The sequence below is a fragment of the Enhydra lutris genome, unplaced genomic scaffold (assembly GCF_002288905.1).
Source record: "Enhydra lutris kenyoni isolate GAN:26980312 unplaced genomic scaffold, ASM228890v2 scaffoldscaffold72, whole genome shotgun sequence".
In the NCBI taxonomy this organism is placed as follows: domain Eukaryota; kingdom Metazoa; phylum Chordata; class Mammalia; order Carnivora; family Mustelidae; genus Enhydra; species Enhydra lutris.
The window spans coordinates 4,595,234-4,615,352 of record NW_019154156.1 but is presented as its reverse complement, the minus strand read 5'-3'; the positions used below and the strand labels follow the sequence as shown (position 1 = coordinate 4,615,352).

General features: G+C 39.6%; 1 protein-coding gene and 1 pseudogene across 1 annotated transcript; both read right to left on the bottom strand.

The window, feature by feature from the left end:
- Positions 1–7,573: 7,573 nt before the first annotated feature.
- Positions 7,574–7,845, bottom strand: LOC111159940 (annotated as a pseudogene).
- Positions 7,846–11,493: 3,648 nt separating this feature from the next.
- LOC111159956 (mediator complex subunit 21) lies at positions 11,494–17,634 on the bottom strand. The gene is made up of 4 exons (XM_022522675.1): positions 17,557–17,634; positions 13,422–13,536; positions 12,775–12,875; positions 11,494–11,973 (listed from the first exon to the last, which is right to left on the bottom strand). The coding sequence occupies exons 1-4, from the start codon at positions 17,596–17,598 to the stop codon at positions 11,797–11,799; spliced, it is 435 nt and encodes a 144-aa protein (XP_022378383.1). The 5' UTR covers positions 17,599–17,634; the 3' UTR covers positions 11,494–11,796.
- Positions 17,635–20,119: the final 2,485 nt, after the last annotated feature.

Below are 20,119 nucleotides of genomic sequence, written 5' to 3'. Positions count from 1 at the left end.
GTTGGACAGGGAAGAGCTTATCAATATAGGATCATCCTCCTGTCCTACATTTAACATCTTCTGTTTAACAAGTAGCTCATAATACTCTTTTTTTTTTTTTTAAAGATTTTATTTATTTATTTGACAGAGATCACAATTAGGCAGAGAGGCGGACAGAGAGAGAGGAGGAAGCAGGCTCCCCGCCGAACAGAGAGCCCGACATGGGGCTCGATCCCAGGACTCCGGGACCATGACCCGAGCCGAAGGCAGAGGCCCCAACCCACTGAGCCACCCAGGCGCCCCAGCTCATAATATTCTTAAAAAATGTAACAATCAGCTCTTGTGAGAGTTGAGAAGAGCTAGCACAGCAGTGGCCAAGGCTGATGGCAGGAGACCCTGGCACCACACCAGGCTTCCGGATAGAATGGGAATGATACGATCCTTAAAAAGCAAGGACCATGTGGCTGTGCTTAACTATCAGAAGCAAGATGAGCTCAATTATTCCCAATGAGCTGCAAAGTCAGGGTGGCTAGTATGGACTCAGAGAGCTATGGAGATTGCTAAGAAAGCATCAGTCCTTAAGAGCAAGAGAGATAGTAAGCACTGCTCAATCAATACAATCAAAAGAAACCAAGTATGGATGATGAAACTCCTGAGAATACCTGTCTCAAGAGAAAGTCATGGTCTCTTCCCTATTTCCAAACCTGAGCCCCCTTTCAGGTTCAGAACCTATTGATTTTATGTGGAGCTCCCAGGAGAAAACCATATAACACCATAGCAAATGTTTATGATAATTCTCCCAAACCCATGCCAAAGGGACCTGTGGGCATGTATTCAGGTCACTGTCTATAAGGGAAAGAGAAATATGAAGGCATCTTGAAGAGCGCTGGCTCTAGGATCTGATTTGACATTAATACCTGGGAATCCAAAGCATTATGATGGTCCCCTATTGGGGATGTTCATAATAAATAATAAATGGTGTCCTGGCCAAGATCTCACACATAGTAGGTCCATCGGTTCCATGACTCATCCAGTGATCATTTTCCCCATCACTAAACTTCATAGTGAGGACTCTCACATTAGTTTTTCAGACCATAGCATAAGAGCTATGGAAGTGGGAACTCTGAAACCATCCCTCCCACTCTGCCTTGGCCAAGATAATAAACTAAATTAATGTGATATTATAAATAAAAACAAATATTGTAAAAGTTTGAAAAAATATTATAAAATGTCATTATAAATATTGTAAATAAAAAAAGAACATTGCCTGGAACTATGACAGAAATTAAAGCCCCCCCTTAAAGACATGAGAGATACAGGGACTGGGATCCACCACATCCTTATATAATTCACTAGTCTGGCTCCTACAAAAACCTATATGTCCTAGAGGATGATGCTGGACTACTGCACATATATAAATTCATTTACTCTTGATAACAATCCCATGAGGTAATTAGTAATATTATCCTTGTATATAATATAAAATATTATATTTTATAATTGTGCTGAGACACAGGTAACCTGCCCAAGGTCACACGGCTAGTAAGCGGCAATGCTTAAGTGGTTTTTACATTGCTTTACCATATGGGGCTGCCCTTCAGCTAGGATGTAGCGATTCCTAATGTGTGCCCTGTCTAACACACACACACACACACACACGCACGCACGCACACACACGAACACACACATGTAGCTCCTGCTACCAAACTAGCTAATCCCCAGGTATCCTTCTGGGTCACAAAATATCCTCTCCAACTACGGCATGAATAGAACCAAAAGTCAGGGTCAAACTGCCCTCTCGTGGTGAAATATTGCTCTTCGGTCTCGGAAGCTCCAAACGGCTGCATCAGGGCCTTAATGAAGACTCCTACCATCTGAGGCCTTCCTTCAGCAACCAGAAAGAAAAAAAAATGAGAACCCTAAATAGGCAGAGACAGGATGAGGAGCAGGAATGTGGTAACAGGGAGTTTATCTTTCTAAATCCTACTTACTGTTGAACTTCGGAGAAGGAGTATGGCGGACAGAAGGTGGGTCAGTCCTGTGGAGGAAGCCTCTTCCAGCAGGATCTGTAATAGCTAAGAGCAAACCAGTTTTGCCTAAATTCAAACACAGAGGAGGGGCCCCTGAGTGGCTCAGTCATTACTCAGGTCATGATCCTAGGATCCTAGAATCAAACTGCCTGTTGGGCTCCCTGCTCAGGGGACCCTGCTTCTCCCTCTCCCACTCTTCTTGCTTGTGTTCCTTCTCTAGATGTCTCTCTCTCTCTCTCTCTCTGTTCTCTCTGTTAAATAAATAAATAAAATCTTAAAAAAAAAAAAAGATTCTCTCTCCCCCTTCCCTCTGCCCTTCCCCTCCCTCACTCGTGTGCATGCATGCTCTCTCTGAAAAAAAAAACAAAAACAGATGAAACAATATAATTATGCTGCTTAAAACTGTCATGCTTTGGGGGGCACCTGGGTGGCTCAGTGGGTTGAGCCTCTGCCTTCAGCTCAGGTCATGATCCCAGGATCCTGGAATCGAGCCCCACATTGGGCTCTCTGCTCGGCGGGGAGCCTGCTTCCTCCTCTCTCTCTGCCTGCCTCTCTGCCTACTTGTGATCTCTGTCAAATAAATAAATAAAATCCTTTAAAAAAAAACAAAACAAAACTGTCCTGCTTTATACCTCATTATAGAAAACATGACCTTTAGATGTAGCTTGCATTAGGGGCACCTGGTTAGCTTAGTTGGTCAAACTCTTTTTTTTTTTTTTAAGATTTTATTTATTTGCCAGAGAGAGAGAGAGAAAGAGTACACACAATCAGGCAGAGAGGAAGGCAGAGGCAGCGAGAGAAGCAGGCACCCCGCCGAGCAAGGAGCCCGATGCAGGACTCGATCCCAGGACCCCAGGATCATGACCCGAGCCGAAGGCAGCGGCTTAACCAACTGAGCCACCCAGGCATCCCCTAGTTGGTCAAACTCTTTTAATTTCAGCTCAGGTCATGATCTCAGGGTCATGAGATCGAGCACCATGCTGGGCATGGAGCCTGCTTAAAATTCCCTCTCTCCTTCTCCCTCTCCCCCTCCCCATCTGCTTGTACTTGTTCTCTTGTTCTCTCTCTCTTTCTCTAAAAAAAAGAAAGAAAGAAAATATAGTTTGCATTAAATATTGTTTTGGTAAATACATACCTCTCAGTTCAAGAATATTATTACAGGGTGCCTGGGTGGCTCAGTGGGTTAAGCCTCTGCCTTTGGCTCAGGTGATGATCTCAGGGTCCTGGGATAGAGCCCCGAATTGGGCTCTCTGCTCATCAGGGAGCCTGCTTCCCCCCGTCCCTCTATCTGCTGCTCTGCCTACTTGTGATCTCTCTCTCTCTCTCTGTGTCAAATAAATAAACAAATAAAATCTTAAAAAAAAAAATTTGTCTTTGGAATCTCCTTGCTTTTCTTTAAGTTATATAAACATACATTTATAGGCCTGCCCTGAACATATGTAGCCTTGTTCAAGAATACATGGATACCTATGGACCACATGTCTAAATGTATAAAATTTATAAATCAAGTTAGCAAAGCATTAAATTAAAAAATAAGTATGCTTGTCTTCCTACCTTGAAAAGCAAACCTTCCTAAACCTAGAAGCCAGATTCAAATTTCTTTGACTACTGATGAGGTAGAATATTTTTGCCTTTTTAATGGCCATTTCTCGACTATGAAATGATGATTTTGCAATTTTTTTAATGGGTTGTTCATCTTTTTCCTATTGGTTCTTATTTCTTAAGAGGGCTTTATCTAGTCTAGATACTAATCCTTTGTGCAGTTACAAGTGTTGCAAATAACTGCTTCCAAGTTGAGCTTGCATTTTCACTCTCTTTATGTAGTCTTCTGATGAACAGAAGGTCTAAATTTTAATGCAGTTCAATTTAACCTTTCCTAAATTGGTTAATATATGTAAGTTTGAAATAGTGTCTGACACATATTGCTTACTGTAATTTTTGTGTTATTTTCCTTTATGATGGGAAATTTTTGTATCTATTTTTAAAAATGCTTTCCTATCCTGAAGTCTTAAAAATATTTTCCTAATAATGTATTCTAAAACATTTCATGTATTTGTCCTTCATATATGTTTTTAAACTACCTGGCATGAATTTTTTAAATAATGGTTTTATTAAGATAAAATTCACATACTACGAAATTAATCTTTTTACAGTACACAATTCAGTGTTTTTAGTATATTCACAGAGTTGTCATGACTAATTCCAGAACATTTTCATCACCCCAAAAAGAAACCCCATAGTCATTGACTTTAATATATGGCATATATATAACCAGTGTTCCAGCACCATTTCTGTTCTTTCCCCAGTGGTTTCTAGCATCATCTCTGTCAAGATCAAATTTTCCTATCTTGTGTGGATTTCTGTTAGATTCTATCTCTGTTCTCTTCCATTGGTCCATTTGTCTATCCCTGTACTAATATGCTCTGTTAATTACTATTTTTTAAAGGTTTTATTTATTTGAGATAGAGCAAGAAAGTGGCAGAGGGAGAGAAAGCAGCAGACTGAGCAGCCAGCTCAATGCAGGGCTTGATCCCAGGACCCTTGGGATCATGACCAGAGCCGAAGGTAGTCTACTTAACTCGCCTGAGCTACCCAGGTGCCCCTGTGTTAATTGCTCTTAAAGCAAGCTCTGTCATTATGGTATCTTTCCTCATGAATATCTTGATATCTATTGACAATTTATACTTTCAATACATTTTAAAAACAACTTGTCAATTTCCACAGAAATCTCAGTTGGAAACCTAGTTAAACTTGTATTAAATCTATGAGTCTGTTATGGAAAACTGTCATATTTACAATATTGACTCCTCTGTTTCATAAAGATAGTATTACTGTCTTTCGGTCTCTAAAAATGTTTTAAAATTAAGTTTTAGAATGTGTTCCTTAATTTTTTTAAAAGATTTTATTTATATTTGACAGAGAGAGATCACAAGTAGGCAGAGAGGCAGGCAGAGAGAGAGAGGGGGAAGCAGGTTCCCTGCTGAGCAGAGAGCGCCATGTGGGACTCTATCCCAGGACCCTGAGATCATGACCTGAGCTGAAGGCAATGGCTTAACCCACTGAGCCACCCAGGCGCCCAATGTTTTCCTTCATTTTTGTCTTACATTTGAATTGTACTTACTCTTTGAAACATCATTTTTGATACTATGGAAAGATTTTATTTATTTATTGAGAAAGAGAAAGAGAGAGAGAAAGAGACAGAGCAGGAGGGGCAAGGGGAGAGGGAGAGAGAATCTCAAGTAGACTCTGTGCTGAGCCTAGAGCCTGACAGGGGCTCCATCCCATAACCCTGAGATCATAACCTGAGCCCAAACTGAGAACTGGACACTTAACCAACTGCACAACAGAGGTAGCTCTGGAAGATATTTTTTAGAACTAATTTTTTCTGGGGTACCTGGGTGGCTTAGTGGGGTAAGTGTCTGCCTTTGGCTCAGGTCATGATCTCGGGGTCCTGGGATCAAGTCCCACATCGGGATCCCTACTCATCGGGGAGTCTTCTTTCCCTGTGCCCTTCCCCCTGCTTGTGCTCTCTCTCACACCGTCTCTCAAATAAATAAAATCTTTAAAAAAAAAAAAAGGTATTTTTTTCCCTACCATTTGTGGCTGGTGTGTTGCACATTGTTTTTATATTCAACAACCATTCCAAAATTCATCTATGGAATCCTCTTGATTGTCTCTCCAGGTTCTTATTTCATCCTTAAATGATAATAATTTTGTTTCCTTTTTTTTAATCTTATAATTTTTATTTCCTTCTCATGCTTAGATGGATTGTTTAGGACTATCAGCACAAAAATGTGTAGATATGTTTATAGCAATCATCCTTGTCTTATTCTCAAACTGAAAGGAAAAACATTTGACCTTTCAATATGATGTTCACTGTATTTTGTAAGACACCTTTCATATTTTAAAAATTGTTTCTCCTTTGCCAAAAGGTTTTTTTCACAAATAGACGTTGAATTTTATCAACAAGTTACATGATCATATGATTCCGATTTTAACCTACTGTGACAAATTACTATTTTTAATCAAATCAAAGATTCTGGCAATTGTAAAGCATACCATTTTATGTTACAATAAGGAAGGAAAAAACAAAATCCCATTAAACAAAAACAAAATCAAAATCCCAATTTTAAGGTACAATTAAGAAAAAAATGGTAAGCATCTTATAAGCATTCATAAAAATACAAAGTAATTTATAAAGATAAAACTGCCATGTATCTCTGGAATTAAACATAAATTTGTGATATATTCCATTTTTAATATGTAATGGCTTTTAATTTGCTAGTATTTTTGCATATTCATGAGCAAGATTGGTTTTAATTTCTGTACTGTCCATGAAATTTTGACAATGAGCTTTGTGTGAAATTAGAATGTTGCCCTCTGAATGTTTAACAAAACTCACTAATAAAACTCTCTAGACTTAGTGCTTTATTCATGGAGAAGACTTTTTTTTTTTTTTAAGATTTTATTTATTTATTTGACAGACAGAGATCGCAAGTAGGCAGAGAGAGAGGAGGAAGCAGGCTCCCTGCTGAGCAGAGAGCCCGATATGGGGCTTGATCCCAGGACCCTGAGACCATGACCTGAGCCGAAGGCAGAGGCTTTAACCCACTGAGCCACCCAGGCCCCCTGGAGAAGACTTTTTGACTGTATTTTTTTAAAGATTGTATGACCATGATTTATATATTTCCTTGAGCCTGTTCGTTACATTTTTTTTCCCTAGGAATGTCCTTTTTATCAAAAATTTTCAAATTTCTTGGCATAACAGTACTCAAATTTTCTCATTTGAAAATCAATGTGGGTGCCTGGGTTGCTCAGTCAGTTAAGTGTCTGCCTTTGGCTCAGGTCATGATCTTAGGGTCCTGGGATAGAGCCCGTATCCGGCTCCTTGCTCAGCCGGGGGTCTGCTTCTCCCTCTCCCTCTGTGGTCTCATTCTCACTCTCTCAAATAAATGAATAAAAATCTTAAAAAAAATTTTTTTAAACAATGCATGACTTTAACCCTTCATATTGTATATTTATATCATCTCTCTTTTTTCTTTGACCAAACTCGCAGAAGGTGTCAATTTTATTACTTTTTCAAGCCCAACTTTGAGCTTTTCTTATTTTCTCATGGTATGGTTGTTTCCTTATTTCTTCCATTGCCTTTATTTCCTTCCTTCTTTCAACTGGAAGCTTAGCTCATGAATTATCAGCCTCTTTTTTTTCCCTAATATAAGCAAGGAAGGTAATACTTGCATTTTCTCCTAAATGCTTAGAAGAATGTCACAAGTTTTTGTTTTTTAACAACACTGAGTGCTTTTATTACATAGAACTTAATAATTAGCAAAAACAACTTCGATTTCACGGCACTGTTATGCGAGGAGAAGCTCTTTTTGTGGAGACTGAGGTAAGGGCTGCAGCTTCGCAAGGATGAAATTTAAAATTTACTCTCATGACCTGATTGCAACTGCTCTCTTTCCTCGTGAACACATTCTAGACCAAGAAGCATGACACTACACATTATCTTTCATCTGAAGCTTTCAGAGCCCTAAGTAAAGCTCCATCTGCTGTATCCAGCACTATTAATCCCATTGAGAGGTTTTCCTCCTTATAAAACTGTATCCCTCACTATCAATAGTTTCAGAGAGGTTCTTCGTATTCTCTTGTGTTGCATGTAGATAACCAGTGTAAGCCATGCGAATCCAAAAGCCATTACAGGTTAGGCTTAATGAAGAGCTCTGGGTTCACAACTTGAAATAAGGTTGTTGTATGGACCTCTGCGCCCTGGGTTCTGAAAGTCTGTCTCTTTGGGTGGTTCCTTTTTAAAGCTGGGAGGCTCAGACACTGAAAACATCTTGATTAATGATTTATTACCTGCTGCAAGGTCACCTCCCTTGCACATCTATTGCTCTCCCCATGTTTCTGTGCATAATATTTTCATTAAGTTCTGAATTATGTCCTAATCTCCATTATAATTTCTTTCATCCCTGAGTTATTTACATTTCATTGGGTTGGGGTTTTAATATTTACTATTAATATTTTCTTTATGAATTTTATCCTAAATGTACACATAAGATGTTCTGAGAGATTTATTACTTCACAGTGAATGAGTGCCTCAGCCCCCTTTGCCCCAGCCTTAGCCCCTGGGGGTATGGGATGAGAGAAGATGAGGTTTTTTTTTCCTACACAAGTGTTATCAAGTAAAAACGAATCCACACTTAGGTACATAAAAACTTTATTGGAAAATATTGTGGCAATGAGAATGCTCTGACCATAAGATCTCCAACTGTCTCAAAGATCAGATGGATATAAGGGGATGGTTGATAAATGGAAGTCTTTTTTAGTGGTTAGTTAATTTTCAGGAAGTGTCTGAGGACATACTATTCCACATTCCAGTGCAGGTTCAGACTGAGGGTGGATTAAAGTTCAGGGGTCTGTGAGGGGAGAAGCCTAAAGTTTGATTAGGTCCTTTCAGGGCATTTTGTCCAGATTGGTCTGTGGGGACAAACAGTTCAACTAACCATTTATGAGACAAACAATGGGAATTTGGAGGTCTGGGTCCAGCTTTGTCACATGTGAACAAAGCCATACAGGGAAAGGTGGTTCTTCGCAGTAAGCCACTGCCAGGAATACAATAAGATGGAGAAACCCTAACTGTTTTCCAGGAGCACAGTATTCAATTGTCAACGGCCAGGTGCTTCATAGACAAAGGACAAGGAGATGGGTTGGGGATTGTTTTACAGATCACACGACTACTTCTCTCCCTTTAGCATGGCCTGAATGGGTGTATCTCCTCTGGCATTTGCATGAGGAATTACAAGGGCACAGGATGTCTATTCCAATAATATGTTCATAGTAGAAGCCATGACCACAGTGTTATCAGATCGAGCTCAAAGTTATATTTAGCAATAAAGTTATATTTAACATCCTCACTGGTCACTTTACCTAGACCCAAAGTTGAATTTGCATGTCCCTTCTCCCCACTAGACCAAGTACGATAGCACCCATATCCAACAAAGCCATGAAGGGTTGTGTCCCTCCTTTCCTGAATTCTCCAGAAAATTCCAACAGGGATATAGGGTCTATGGTCCTTTGGGAAGAAAGAGACCATAACCCCATTTTTAAGGAGTTTTCTCCTTAAAACAACTTAAATCTGGGTAGAAGGGGAGGGAAGAACTAGGGGATGAAAGACACAGACATCCATTGTTTTCTGTCCTCCCAAAGCCATGTACCAGGCAGCAAAACTATCACTGCCCATATACCCATTTCAGCTTTCAGGACTTCCTCACCCAACAGCCATGTCCACAAAATGACAGCTAAGAGAAGCTATTATATACAGTCTTTATGAATTATGTCATACGATCTTTATGAATATTTCAGAATGTGTATTGTTCTTTTTCTGTAATACCTTAAACCAGAAAAAACAGGCAATTTCAAATATAAAAAAAAATCTCAGGGGCGCCTGGGTGGCTCAGTGGGTTGGGCCGCTGCCTTCGGCTCAGGTCATGATCTCAGGGTCCTGGGATCGAGTCCCGCATCGAGCTCTCTGCTTGGCGGGGAGCCTGCTTCCCTCCCTCTCTCTGCTTGCCTCTCTGTCTACTTGTGATCTCTCTCTGTCAAATAAATAAATAAAATCTTTAAAAAAAAAAAAATCTCAGGTAAGGATAACAGTAGTCTAACAGTTTAAGGCTATAACTTTTTGTACTTCTCTCTTGGGGCTAATTGTGTTTTTCAGTACTTTGAATATTACTTTCTTTTGTGAGTTATCTTCTACTTCATGCTAGTATTTAAAAATAAAATTCATTTTACAGGGCACCTGTTTCGCTCAGTCAGTTAAGTATCTGCCTTCAGCTCAGGTCATGATCCCAGGGTCCCAGGATGAAGCCCTGCATCACTGGGCTCCCTGCTCAGCGGGGAGTCTGCTTCTCCCTCTGCCTCTCCCCACCTCCCCACCCCTAGCTTGTCTACTCTTTCACTCTCAAATAAATAGATAAATAAAAATAAAATTCATTTTAAATGGGCACCTGGCTGTCTCAGTCAGGGGAGTGAGACAAGTGGGACTCTTGACTTTGGGGTTGTGAGTTCGAGCCCCATGTTAGGTATAGAGAGATTACTTAAATAAAACTTAAAAAAGAAAGAAAGCATGATTACTCATGGGGCGCCTGACTGGCTCAGTTGGTAGAGCATGTGACTCTTGATTTCAGGGTTGTGAGCTCCAACCCTAAAGATTACTTAAAAATTTAAATAAATAAATAAATAAAATGCATTTTAAGTGATGCCAGAGAGAATAAGCCAACATTTTAAATATCTATTAGTATAGATAACATTTAACATAACTTTAAAAATTAATGACTCTAAATTGTATTTTGGAGTTATAATGTGCCTTTAAGCAGTATTTTCCGAGAACTGTGGAAGAGCTTGATTATGATGGGAATAACAGGCAGAATCTCAGACTATTGTTCTTAAACTTTCTTAAACTCCGGATAGTAACAGATTGCAGGATATTCTGAAAAATGTAGCCTCAGGAGACAGAATCAGTTAATGTAGATACATTTCAACTCCAGCATTCTTGTGGAAATAATCAAAGGATTCAAGGAGAAGGAAGAGTTGGTGCACAATCATACTTGGTAACACTAACACAAATGTTAGCAGTAACAAAATAAGGTGGAATGCAGAAAATGTTAAAGTAATTTATGTAGTAGAATTAGGTTCTGGTCAGATTAGAATGCAGGAATAAAAATTGAGAGGTTAATAAGATCAGCAGAACCTTCAGATAAATAAAAAGGATAAGAAGGAATCAATGACTCTGGGAACATACTTCACAATGCAAATTAAGAAGCATGGAAAAAGCAGATCAAGAGATACGGGAAAGGATAGTTCAGGATGAAGAAGAACCCTCTCACAAAAGCACAGAAATTCTACAGATAGAGAAGATAATTTCTTAGTAGAAACACATGTGGAGATGAAGTAGAATGAGTATGAAGTTCTGGAAAAAGAAGAACGTTTCCAGAAAAGTGATCTAGTCTCTCATCCAGCCACACTAGCCTTCTGTTTCTTTTTCTTTCTTTTTTTTTTTTTTAAGATTTTATTTATTTGTTTGACACAGAGGGAGGGAAAGAAAAAGAGAGAGAGAGAGAGAGCACAACCAGGGGCAGCGACAGGCAGAGGGAGAGAGGCAGGCTCCCAGCTGAGCAGAGAGCCTGATTCCAGACTTGATTCCAGAACTCCAGGATCATGACCCGAGCCAAAGGCAGGCGCCTAACTGACTAAGCTTCACAGGTACCCCCATAACACTCTGTTTCTCCAAAGCAACATGGTTTCAGAAACTTTCCTTGCTCAAGCTCCAAATTTATATAATGAAACCTCTGAAGAGACAGAAGGACACTAGCCTAAATTGAAATGCCCCATATCTCTACACTTACCATCTCTCCGGCTTGAGGGATGTTTTGATTTGCAAAAAAGACTGTAGAAATTTGATAAAATAAAGATAGAAACGTCACAGTAGAATTTTAAAGTACATCTGTTTAATTATATTATAACCATTAATGCAATATCTACCTCAATAATTTCATTTCAATAAAAAAAATGATGGTATAATGATGGTTTAAAGCTGGTTCAATCGCAATTTTAGAGGCTTACTTATCAAGAGTGAAAATAGAAGACTATTAAAAAAGAGCTAAAAAGGTAACGTGTCATAGTGCTTAATGTTTCTGTAACTGTTGGTAAGGCTTCCATCTAAGTTTGATGCAGAATTCTTAATGGCACTGAAATAGTTCTTTTCTCAGCCACATGGTATATACCGGTTCTAGGAGTCTGGAAGAGACTGACTATGGGTACCACTCCTTGTCTTCAGTTGTGACTGCGCAATATCAGCAAGTGCACTTTGTATCTTTTCCAGAAGCATGTCCCCTCGATAAACAACATCCTCCAGACATGTAGCAGCTTCGTGGTTTTCTTCTTCCAGCTTATACAAGCTAGCAGCCTTTGTAAGACACAAATTAAAAAATCTTTTGAGAAATGAAAAACTTGGAGGTTAGTAAGAGTTGAGAAGGAAATAAAAAACTAGAGAAGTATTTACTTTTAAATCTGGAGGACTCTGAAACCATTATGATAGGTTTCTCGGTGTCAGAAAGTCTAAAATCACATGATTTTTAAGAGTTATCCCCTGTATGAATTATTTAAAAGAATGAATTTTCAGTCAGAGATCTCTGAATGTCTGTCTACATATGACTCTCTTCCACACTGCTTGTGGACTTTCTACTCCACACCCAGAATACTACCCAAAAGAAAGGAAAAGAGCCAAAATGAGAAAAATAGAAGTGTACTTATAGCTCAAAATTGGACAACCAATATACTCACATGGTCTTTAATAAACTACAGTACTTTACAATTAACAAAACCTCAATTTTAAAATTTAATCATGGAGCACCTGGCTGGCTCAGTCTATGGAGCATGTGACTCTTGATCTCAGGATTGTGAGTTCAAGCCCCATGCTAGGTGTAGAGATTACTTAAAAATAAAATCTTTAAAAAAATAATAAATAAATAAAACAATCTTAATGAACCTTTGAATACTGTAACAAAAGGTATTAAATCTCCTTTGGGGCACCTAGCTGGCTCAGTCAGAGGAACATGTGACTCTTAATCTTGGGATCATGAGTTCAAGGCCCACATTGGAGTAGAGATTACTTGCAAAAAAAATAACAATAAATCTTTTTTAAAAAATCTATCTCCTTTAATCAAAATTCTACTAGCAAATTTCTCAAAGGAAAAAAGATTTTTACCTGTAAAGCAGCTGTAGATTCTTCACTGGGTAATGAATCTATCAAAACATCAATGTCTTTTGCTGTTCGTGCAATCAGTGCTGCAAAAAGCTGGGCATATTCTAAAGAAAGATATCACTCATTCAGAGTATTAAGGAATGTCAAGTTTTCAGAAAAAGAAATTAAATTTGAAGCTAATGAAACCAGAAAAGTTCATAAACTACTTCTGTACTAGGCTTTGAATGATTAAAATGTAATTTTAACACACCAATCCTATTACATGTTTGAGAATTAGCCTTACTCTTAACTCAAATTGGGAATTAAACATAATTATCTCATTTTTAAGGACAATATGCCAGTCAATTGAATAAAGGAATCTGTTAATGGGATGTCTTCCTTATTAAGGTCCCTCAAGTGAAATTCAGCTAAATTCATACAAATTCATCTCTAAAGGAGTAACAATCTGTTATTTGACATGAATGGAATTGTGAAATGTTATGTAAATTGTAACAAATTCATTTCTTTTATAACAAAACTTTCAGTAATATTCTCAAACAACAAGACTATAAGAAAGCTATATGTAACTTACATTTCTCAATAAACTTAATCTTAAAGGATTACAAGTAATATATATGATGGTCAAATTAAGACAAGCCAAGAAAATTTACCTTCCGTAGGATTAGCTGGCTGATCTTTGTTAATTGCTGTTTGAATATTACTAAAAGAAGCAGGAGGACCACACTGTTGCAACACTCCAATGGCATTACAAAACTGATCTGCAAGCTTGAGGCCAAAGAAAATGTGTCAGAGTTAGAAAGGATTTATCAGTTTTCAGGATTTTATCGGTAATAGCAACAAAAATAAGTTTCTATAATAATGACCTCTGAGCAAGGGAAAAGAACAGGAATAATTTTGGATAAAATTAGCCAGTTATTATTAACAACGATTAAATGTGTTAATCAGGCAAAGAAACAAGGTTTGGTATCAACATACTCGAAACAGTTAAAAGGAAATACAAGATAATCTTTGTTTTTGTCCCAAGGTAACAGAATAATAAGAGAAATTATGCCAATATTTGTTATAAGCATAAGTAAGGATTTCGGGGGGGTAGCGGTGGGAAAGAGCAAATTTGACTGGCAAGTAAAAGTATGGTCCTAGGATAAATTTTAAAATGTATAACTCATATACAAAGTACATAGTCCCTTTTTTTGAGACTAAAGTAGTTACAAGTATAAAGAAATAGCATGGAAAAGACTCCACCTTAAGAAATCTTAAGGCCATTGATAGATGAATGAATGAAGAAACTGGTATACACACACACAGGAACATTATTCAGCCATTAAAAAAAAAAGTGGGTGCATCTGGGTGGCTCAGTCGATTAAGCATCTGCCTTTGGCTCAGGTCATGATCCCAAGGTCCTAGGATCAAGCCCTGTGTCTGGGTTCCTGGCTCAGCAGGGAGCCTACTTCTCCCTTTCCTCCCCTGCTCCTGCTCTCTCCCTCTATCTCAAATGAATAAATAAAATCTTTTTAAAAAGGGGGGAGGGGAATTTTGACATTTGCAACATGAAAGGAGTTTGTGGGCATTACACTGAATGAAATAAGTCAGAGAAAGACCAATACTACATAATATTACTTATATATGGAATCTAAACAAAACAAAAACTGAGCTCACACACAAAGGACAGACTAGTGGTTATCAGAGATGAGGTGCAGGTTAAAGTGAGCTAGATGAGTGAACGGGGTCAAAAAGTACAATCTTTCAGTTATAAAATAAATAAGTCATGGGGATATAATGTACAGTATGGTGACTACAGTTAATACTGTGTTGTATTTTTGAAAGTTGCTAAGAGAGTAAATCTTAGAAGTTCTCTTCAAAAGATAAAAATTTTTAACTTTGTAACTACAGTATGGTGGCATGTTAACTAGACTTACTGCGATCTTTTCACAATATACACAAATATTGAATCATTATGCTGTACACTTGAAGCTAATATTATGTCAATTATACCTCAATTTAAAAAAGAGAGAGAGAAAAGGGACTCCACCTTAAGTATTTGGAAATGTTTTTCTCCATGACTCAAGTTGTAAATTCCCACTGCTCTAAAAGTATTCCTTAAGCAGTTCTGAAGACTGAGAATACCACTTCCTTACAAGCAGCAAACCTAAGACTCCTATCCTCCCAAACAGCTTCCCTCAATTGTCCTGACCTCTTGAACCTCAGTTTTTTTATTTCCAATCAGTGCATGACCACTTCCACTAAGTTTCTCTGCCATTATTTAAACAGAACTCAAAATCAACTGTTTCCTTTAATATCTAATTTGTATTGAGAATCTCCTAGTTACTAGCAGTCTAACTTCAGAGTCTCACTTTCATCTTCAAATCCTTCTATTCCCTTTTCATTCTATCATCACTGCCTCTGTAATTATCTCACAACAGAATTGTTACAATATCCTCCTTCTTGTTTTCCATTTCACTATGTTATTTTACCCTGCTTAAAAATTTGGGGCTCAGGGGAGCCTGGGTGGCAAAGTTGGTTAAGTGTCCAACTCAGGGTTTTGGCTCAGGTAGTTATCTCAGGGTTGTGAGATCAAGCCCTGTGTTGGGCTCCATGTGGAATCTGGTGAAGATTCTCTCCCTTTCCCTTTTCCCCTCCTGCTCATGTGCACCCTCTCTCTCAAATAAATAAACCTTTAAAAAAATTTTTGAGCTCACCCCAACATGGCCTTTAAGACTAATCTCCAACTCTTCAGGCTATTTCAAAACTTTCAATAATCTAACTCAACTCTACTTATTCATTTTCTACTAATCCTTCATATATACCTAACTAGTGATAAATTCATTCCTGACTATACTGTGTTGCTCCCATTCTACTCCTTGAAATGGAGCAACAGTAAGTGCTCAGAAAATGCACAAATGTGGATTCCAGTTCTGGTTCTGGTAACCTGAATAGGGTTTTTCATTTTTAAATTGGAAACATTTTCACATTACACCACTGTTCTAAGGAATGGAAAAAACACACATGCACAAAATTCAACACGGTGGCTATCTGCTGTGTTCTTCAAAAGCCCTCAAAATCCATTTATTCAACAAATATTTATCAAAAATAAAACTCTATGACAAGCATTGTATATAAACATTAGAGTGATACAGTGAACAAGACATAGTTTCTGCCCTCATGGAGTTCTCAAGAGGATAAAAACAAATGTTATTTTAATACTTTTACAAATAACTATAATTTAGATCAATGCTAAGAAGATCTGCTCTATTTTAATGCATATCACTCTATATTCCAATTTAACTCAGCACTTACAATTGAAGACATTTGATTCATTATAACTACCTAACGAAATACTACTTTTATGTTATTTAAGTGTCTCTTGAGTATATGACATCTTTCTAATTAGACTGTGAACTCCTTAGGGAATATTTCTCTGTAAACATGATAATGCTTACATACACAGTAGGCATTCATACTTGTTAACCTAGAGGTTTCTCCCCAAAATCCAATTATCAGCATGCTAACCCTGGAGTTAAGGCCATATTCACTTTCTCCTACTAACTTTCTGGTTACAAGACGCATATGAATATGCAACATTTCTCCTAAAATAACATTTCTACCCAGTAGCATCATTACAATTTGATTTTGAAAAGCCTCAAAGAATATCTCTGAGAGGGAAGCTGGCTGGCAGCCCAGGCAAGTTACCATAAAATAGAATTTATCTTAGTGAATTCATCAACATTTAGGGGCTAGCCCTCTCAGTCCTAGAAGGTCTTATTTTATTTACAGAGTAGATCAATTTTTCACAGGCAGATTCACAGCCTTGAAGTGAACAAAGATTGATGATGCAATGATAAGAATCCTAACTTCTTAGCCTCCAGTGTGAAAAAATTGGCAAGGGACCAGATACTTAAGATTTTCCAGTTAACATATTCTCTCTATACAGACATTTTACCTGGGACATCAAAATATAAATAGAACGACAATGAAAAATATAACTACTAATGGGAAACCCTTTAACTGTTAATGGTAATGAGTATATGAATCCTTCGGTTTGCATATACTCTCCAGTTAGGCAGAACCGGAAAAATAAGAACGATCAACGTAAGGGGGTCGACTTAAAAGATCTGGCCCTTAAGAGGAAGGAGACTTTCTGAGACACATTAACGACGACTTAAATAAGTGGGAACATACACAAGCGTTAGCAGATTCCCTCTCGTAAGCATGTCAGTTTTCCCCAAACTGATGCTAGAGAGCGCCAAGAGACGGAACGAAACCCTTTGTCTATAGGAACCAACTACGATGAAACAAAACTCACCTCACATCACTCCAGCCTCAACCTGAAAGTCCAGGGAAAGGAATACTCTCGGCTGACATTTAACGAAAAAGCTCCGATCACCAGGAGCCCAGTCTCTCCTCCGCGGCTTAACACTGGTAAGGGGAAAAGCAGCTCCTGCTGCTTCTCCCCTTACACCCGGAAGAGAAGAGATCCCATAAGCGCTACTGACAATAAAATAAAACTGTTCCCAGAGAACAAGACAGGACCGTGACGCCTAAGTGTCCTGACAGACAGATCCTCTACTTTTCAGGCGAACAAGGCTGCTCCCTCCCTCAGCTCTCCGCAAAGCCCGCAGCCGGCCTCAAACCTCCCAGGACGCCGCGCCGCCTCCCGCCGCCGCCAGCGCTTCTTGCTGAAACCCCTCTTCAGTCCGCTCCCCACTGCGGGTGTTTTTCTCGGGCCCCTTTTCCTCTCGTTTTACTCAGAAAAGGGAAGACAGAGACTAAGAGAGCGAAATTGCTCACCGAGTTCACCGCGTCCTGCAGCTGTGTGAGCCGGTCCGCCATGTTCCTCCTTGCAAGCTAAGGAAGCTAAAGCAGCTGTTCGTACGCGATTGGGCGGTTTCAGGACTCGTAGTGGCCAATCACAGAGCAGCGTTCTTAGAAGGGGTGGAGTCAACAGAACTCCAAGCCTGGCGAGAAGAGGGAGGGTGGGACTTTTCCGAGCCTTTATTTAGGCTAGCTCCATCAGCGAAGCATCTGTGCTGCACGTATTTTGAGTAACTTGGCAGTAGTTCAGAGTCCGTTCGTGATTTGGGTCCAACATACTGTTCTCGAGGTTTTTGGGTGTTAAACATTCTACAGGGATTGTTAGCTTCTGCGGTTTTAAAAGTAATTTTCTCTGCCCTCCCTTGTATTCATGTTTAAACATTGATTTGAATACTTGTGTTGCATTGGGTTTCCAGGTGGACGGCAAAACATATACCCAGCAGGCAACTCAAGAATCCTTGGGGGTCGCGATACCGATTTTAACGAAAACACATCCAAATTAAAATTCACCAGGCAGTCTTGGCTAAGCATTAGGGTGCCTCCTCTGTTGCTTTTGGAGGCAGGGGTTGGGGGGGGGGGGGTGGAGAGGATCTCCCAAGTGGAGACTGGTTGCATACTTTAATTCTGAGTGTGGGTGTGCTGGGGAAGCTGACACACATGGGATGGAAAACACCCGAAAAATTAAGTACTAGGGGCGCCTGGGTGGCTCAGTGGGTTAAGCCGCTGCCTTCGGTTCAGGTCATGATCTCAGAGTCTTGGGATTGAGCCCCGCATCAGGCTCTCTGCTCAGCGGGAAGCCTGCTTCCTCCTCTCTCTCTGCCTGCCTCTCTGCCTGTGATCTCTCTCTGTCAAATAAATAAATAAATAAAATCTTTAAAAAAAAAATTAAGTACTAAATCGAGCTATATTGATGGTGTAAGAAGAGAATGGTTAGAAAAGGGAGGTTTCTGTGGGCAAAGGTGAATGGCAGAAGAGCCATTTAGAGTTCAGAGGTAAGGTGTGAGTGTAGGCAACTAGTAAAAATCTCGTTCCTTTGACAGAGAGGAACTCACTGTGGAGAACAAAAGAGGGTTCGCAGAAAGGAGATTGGAGGTTGCAGTGTGTAGTTGGGAGAAAGAAGGTTCCTGGAAAATGAGCCTTTATGTGTAGGTAGGGCGGCAACAATTTTTAGACAGATAAGATGTGCAATTTAGACTTTAGCCTTGAGACCTGTTGAGGGTTTAGGTGTGAAGGAAGATAGTAGAAACTTGGTATCTGGCTGTTTCGGTGACTGGAGCATGTGATGCTTGATCCCCTGGTCGTGAGTTCAAGCCCCAGGCTGGGCATAGAGATTATGTTTAAAAAAAAAAAAAAAAAAGGAAGGAAGGAAGGAAAGAGAGAAGAAAGAAAGAAAGAAAAGAAAAGAAAGAGACTTGGTATCTAAAAAAAGTTATAGCCTGGGGATAGTGTGGCAAGAAACGAGCCTGAAATCAGCAAATGACTGGTTTGTGGACTTGGGACAAACTCATCTCTTACACCCTCCTTCTCTTGTTAATTATCCCTGATCAGCCTACTGGGGTTGGGGGAAATTGGGGAGAATTACCCACTGAAAACTCAGCTTGTCGGATTTACCCCCAATGCTAGCTGGTAAACTGTACTTCTGCTTCACCACTCCTTCCTCTCAATTCCTCTTCATATCTGCTGGGACCTAATTAGAAACCTCTCCAGATGAGACACCTCCCCTGACCATCATGGGATTAATGAGAAAGGACTCTAATTTGTTTTAACCGTAATATGGAATAATGTCGTGATTGTTTCTTCTCACCCTCAGTTTAGAGTATACCTTATTGAATGCTTGCCATGTACCAAAAAATATGTTAGATGCTGGGTTTGCAAAGATGAATAAGCTAGGGCCTCACTGGGAGGAGGGCTTTGCAGTTCCAAGAATGAAATGGGTTGGGCCTAGACTAGGGGGTTGACTCTGATAAGAGAGGAAGAAAGGCTCCTTTTGAAGGAAATGTAAGCAGTTGGGCCCAGTTAGATATAGAGGGATGGGGGCACCTGGGTGGCTCAGTCAGTTAAGCGTCTGCCTTCTGCTCAAATCGTGATCCCAGGGTCCTGGGATCAAACACCACACTGGGCTTTCTCCTCAGCTGGGAGCCTGCTTCTCCCTCTGCCTGTCTTTCTGCCTGCTTGTGCTCTCTCTCTCTCTCTTTCTCTGTCAACTAAATAAATAAAATCTTTTTTTTTTTTTAAGATTTTATTTATTTATTTGACAGACAGAGATCACAAGTAGGCAGAGAGGCAGGCAGAGAGAGATGGGGGAAGCAGGCTCCCTGCTAAGTAGGGAGCCCGATGTGGGGCTCGATCCCAACACCCTGGGATCATGACCTGAGCCGAAGGCAGAGGCTTAACCCCCTGAGCCACCCAGGCGCCCCTAAATAAATAAAATCTTAAAAAAAAAAAATAGGGGCGCCTGGGTGGCTCAGTGGGTTAAAGCCTCTGCCTTCGGCTCGGGTCATGATCCCGGAGTCCTGGGATCGAGCCCCGCATCGGGCTC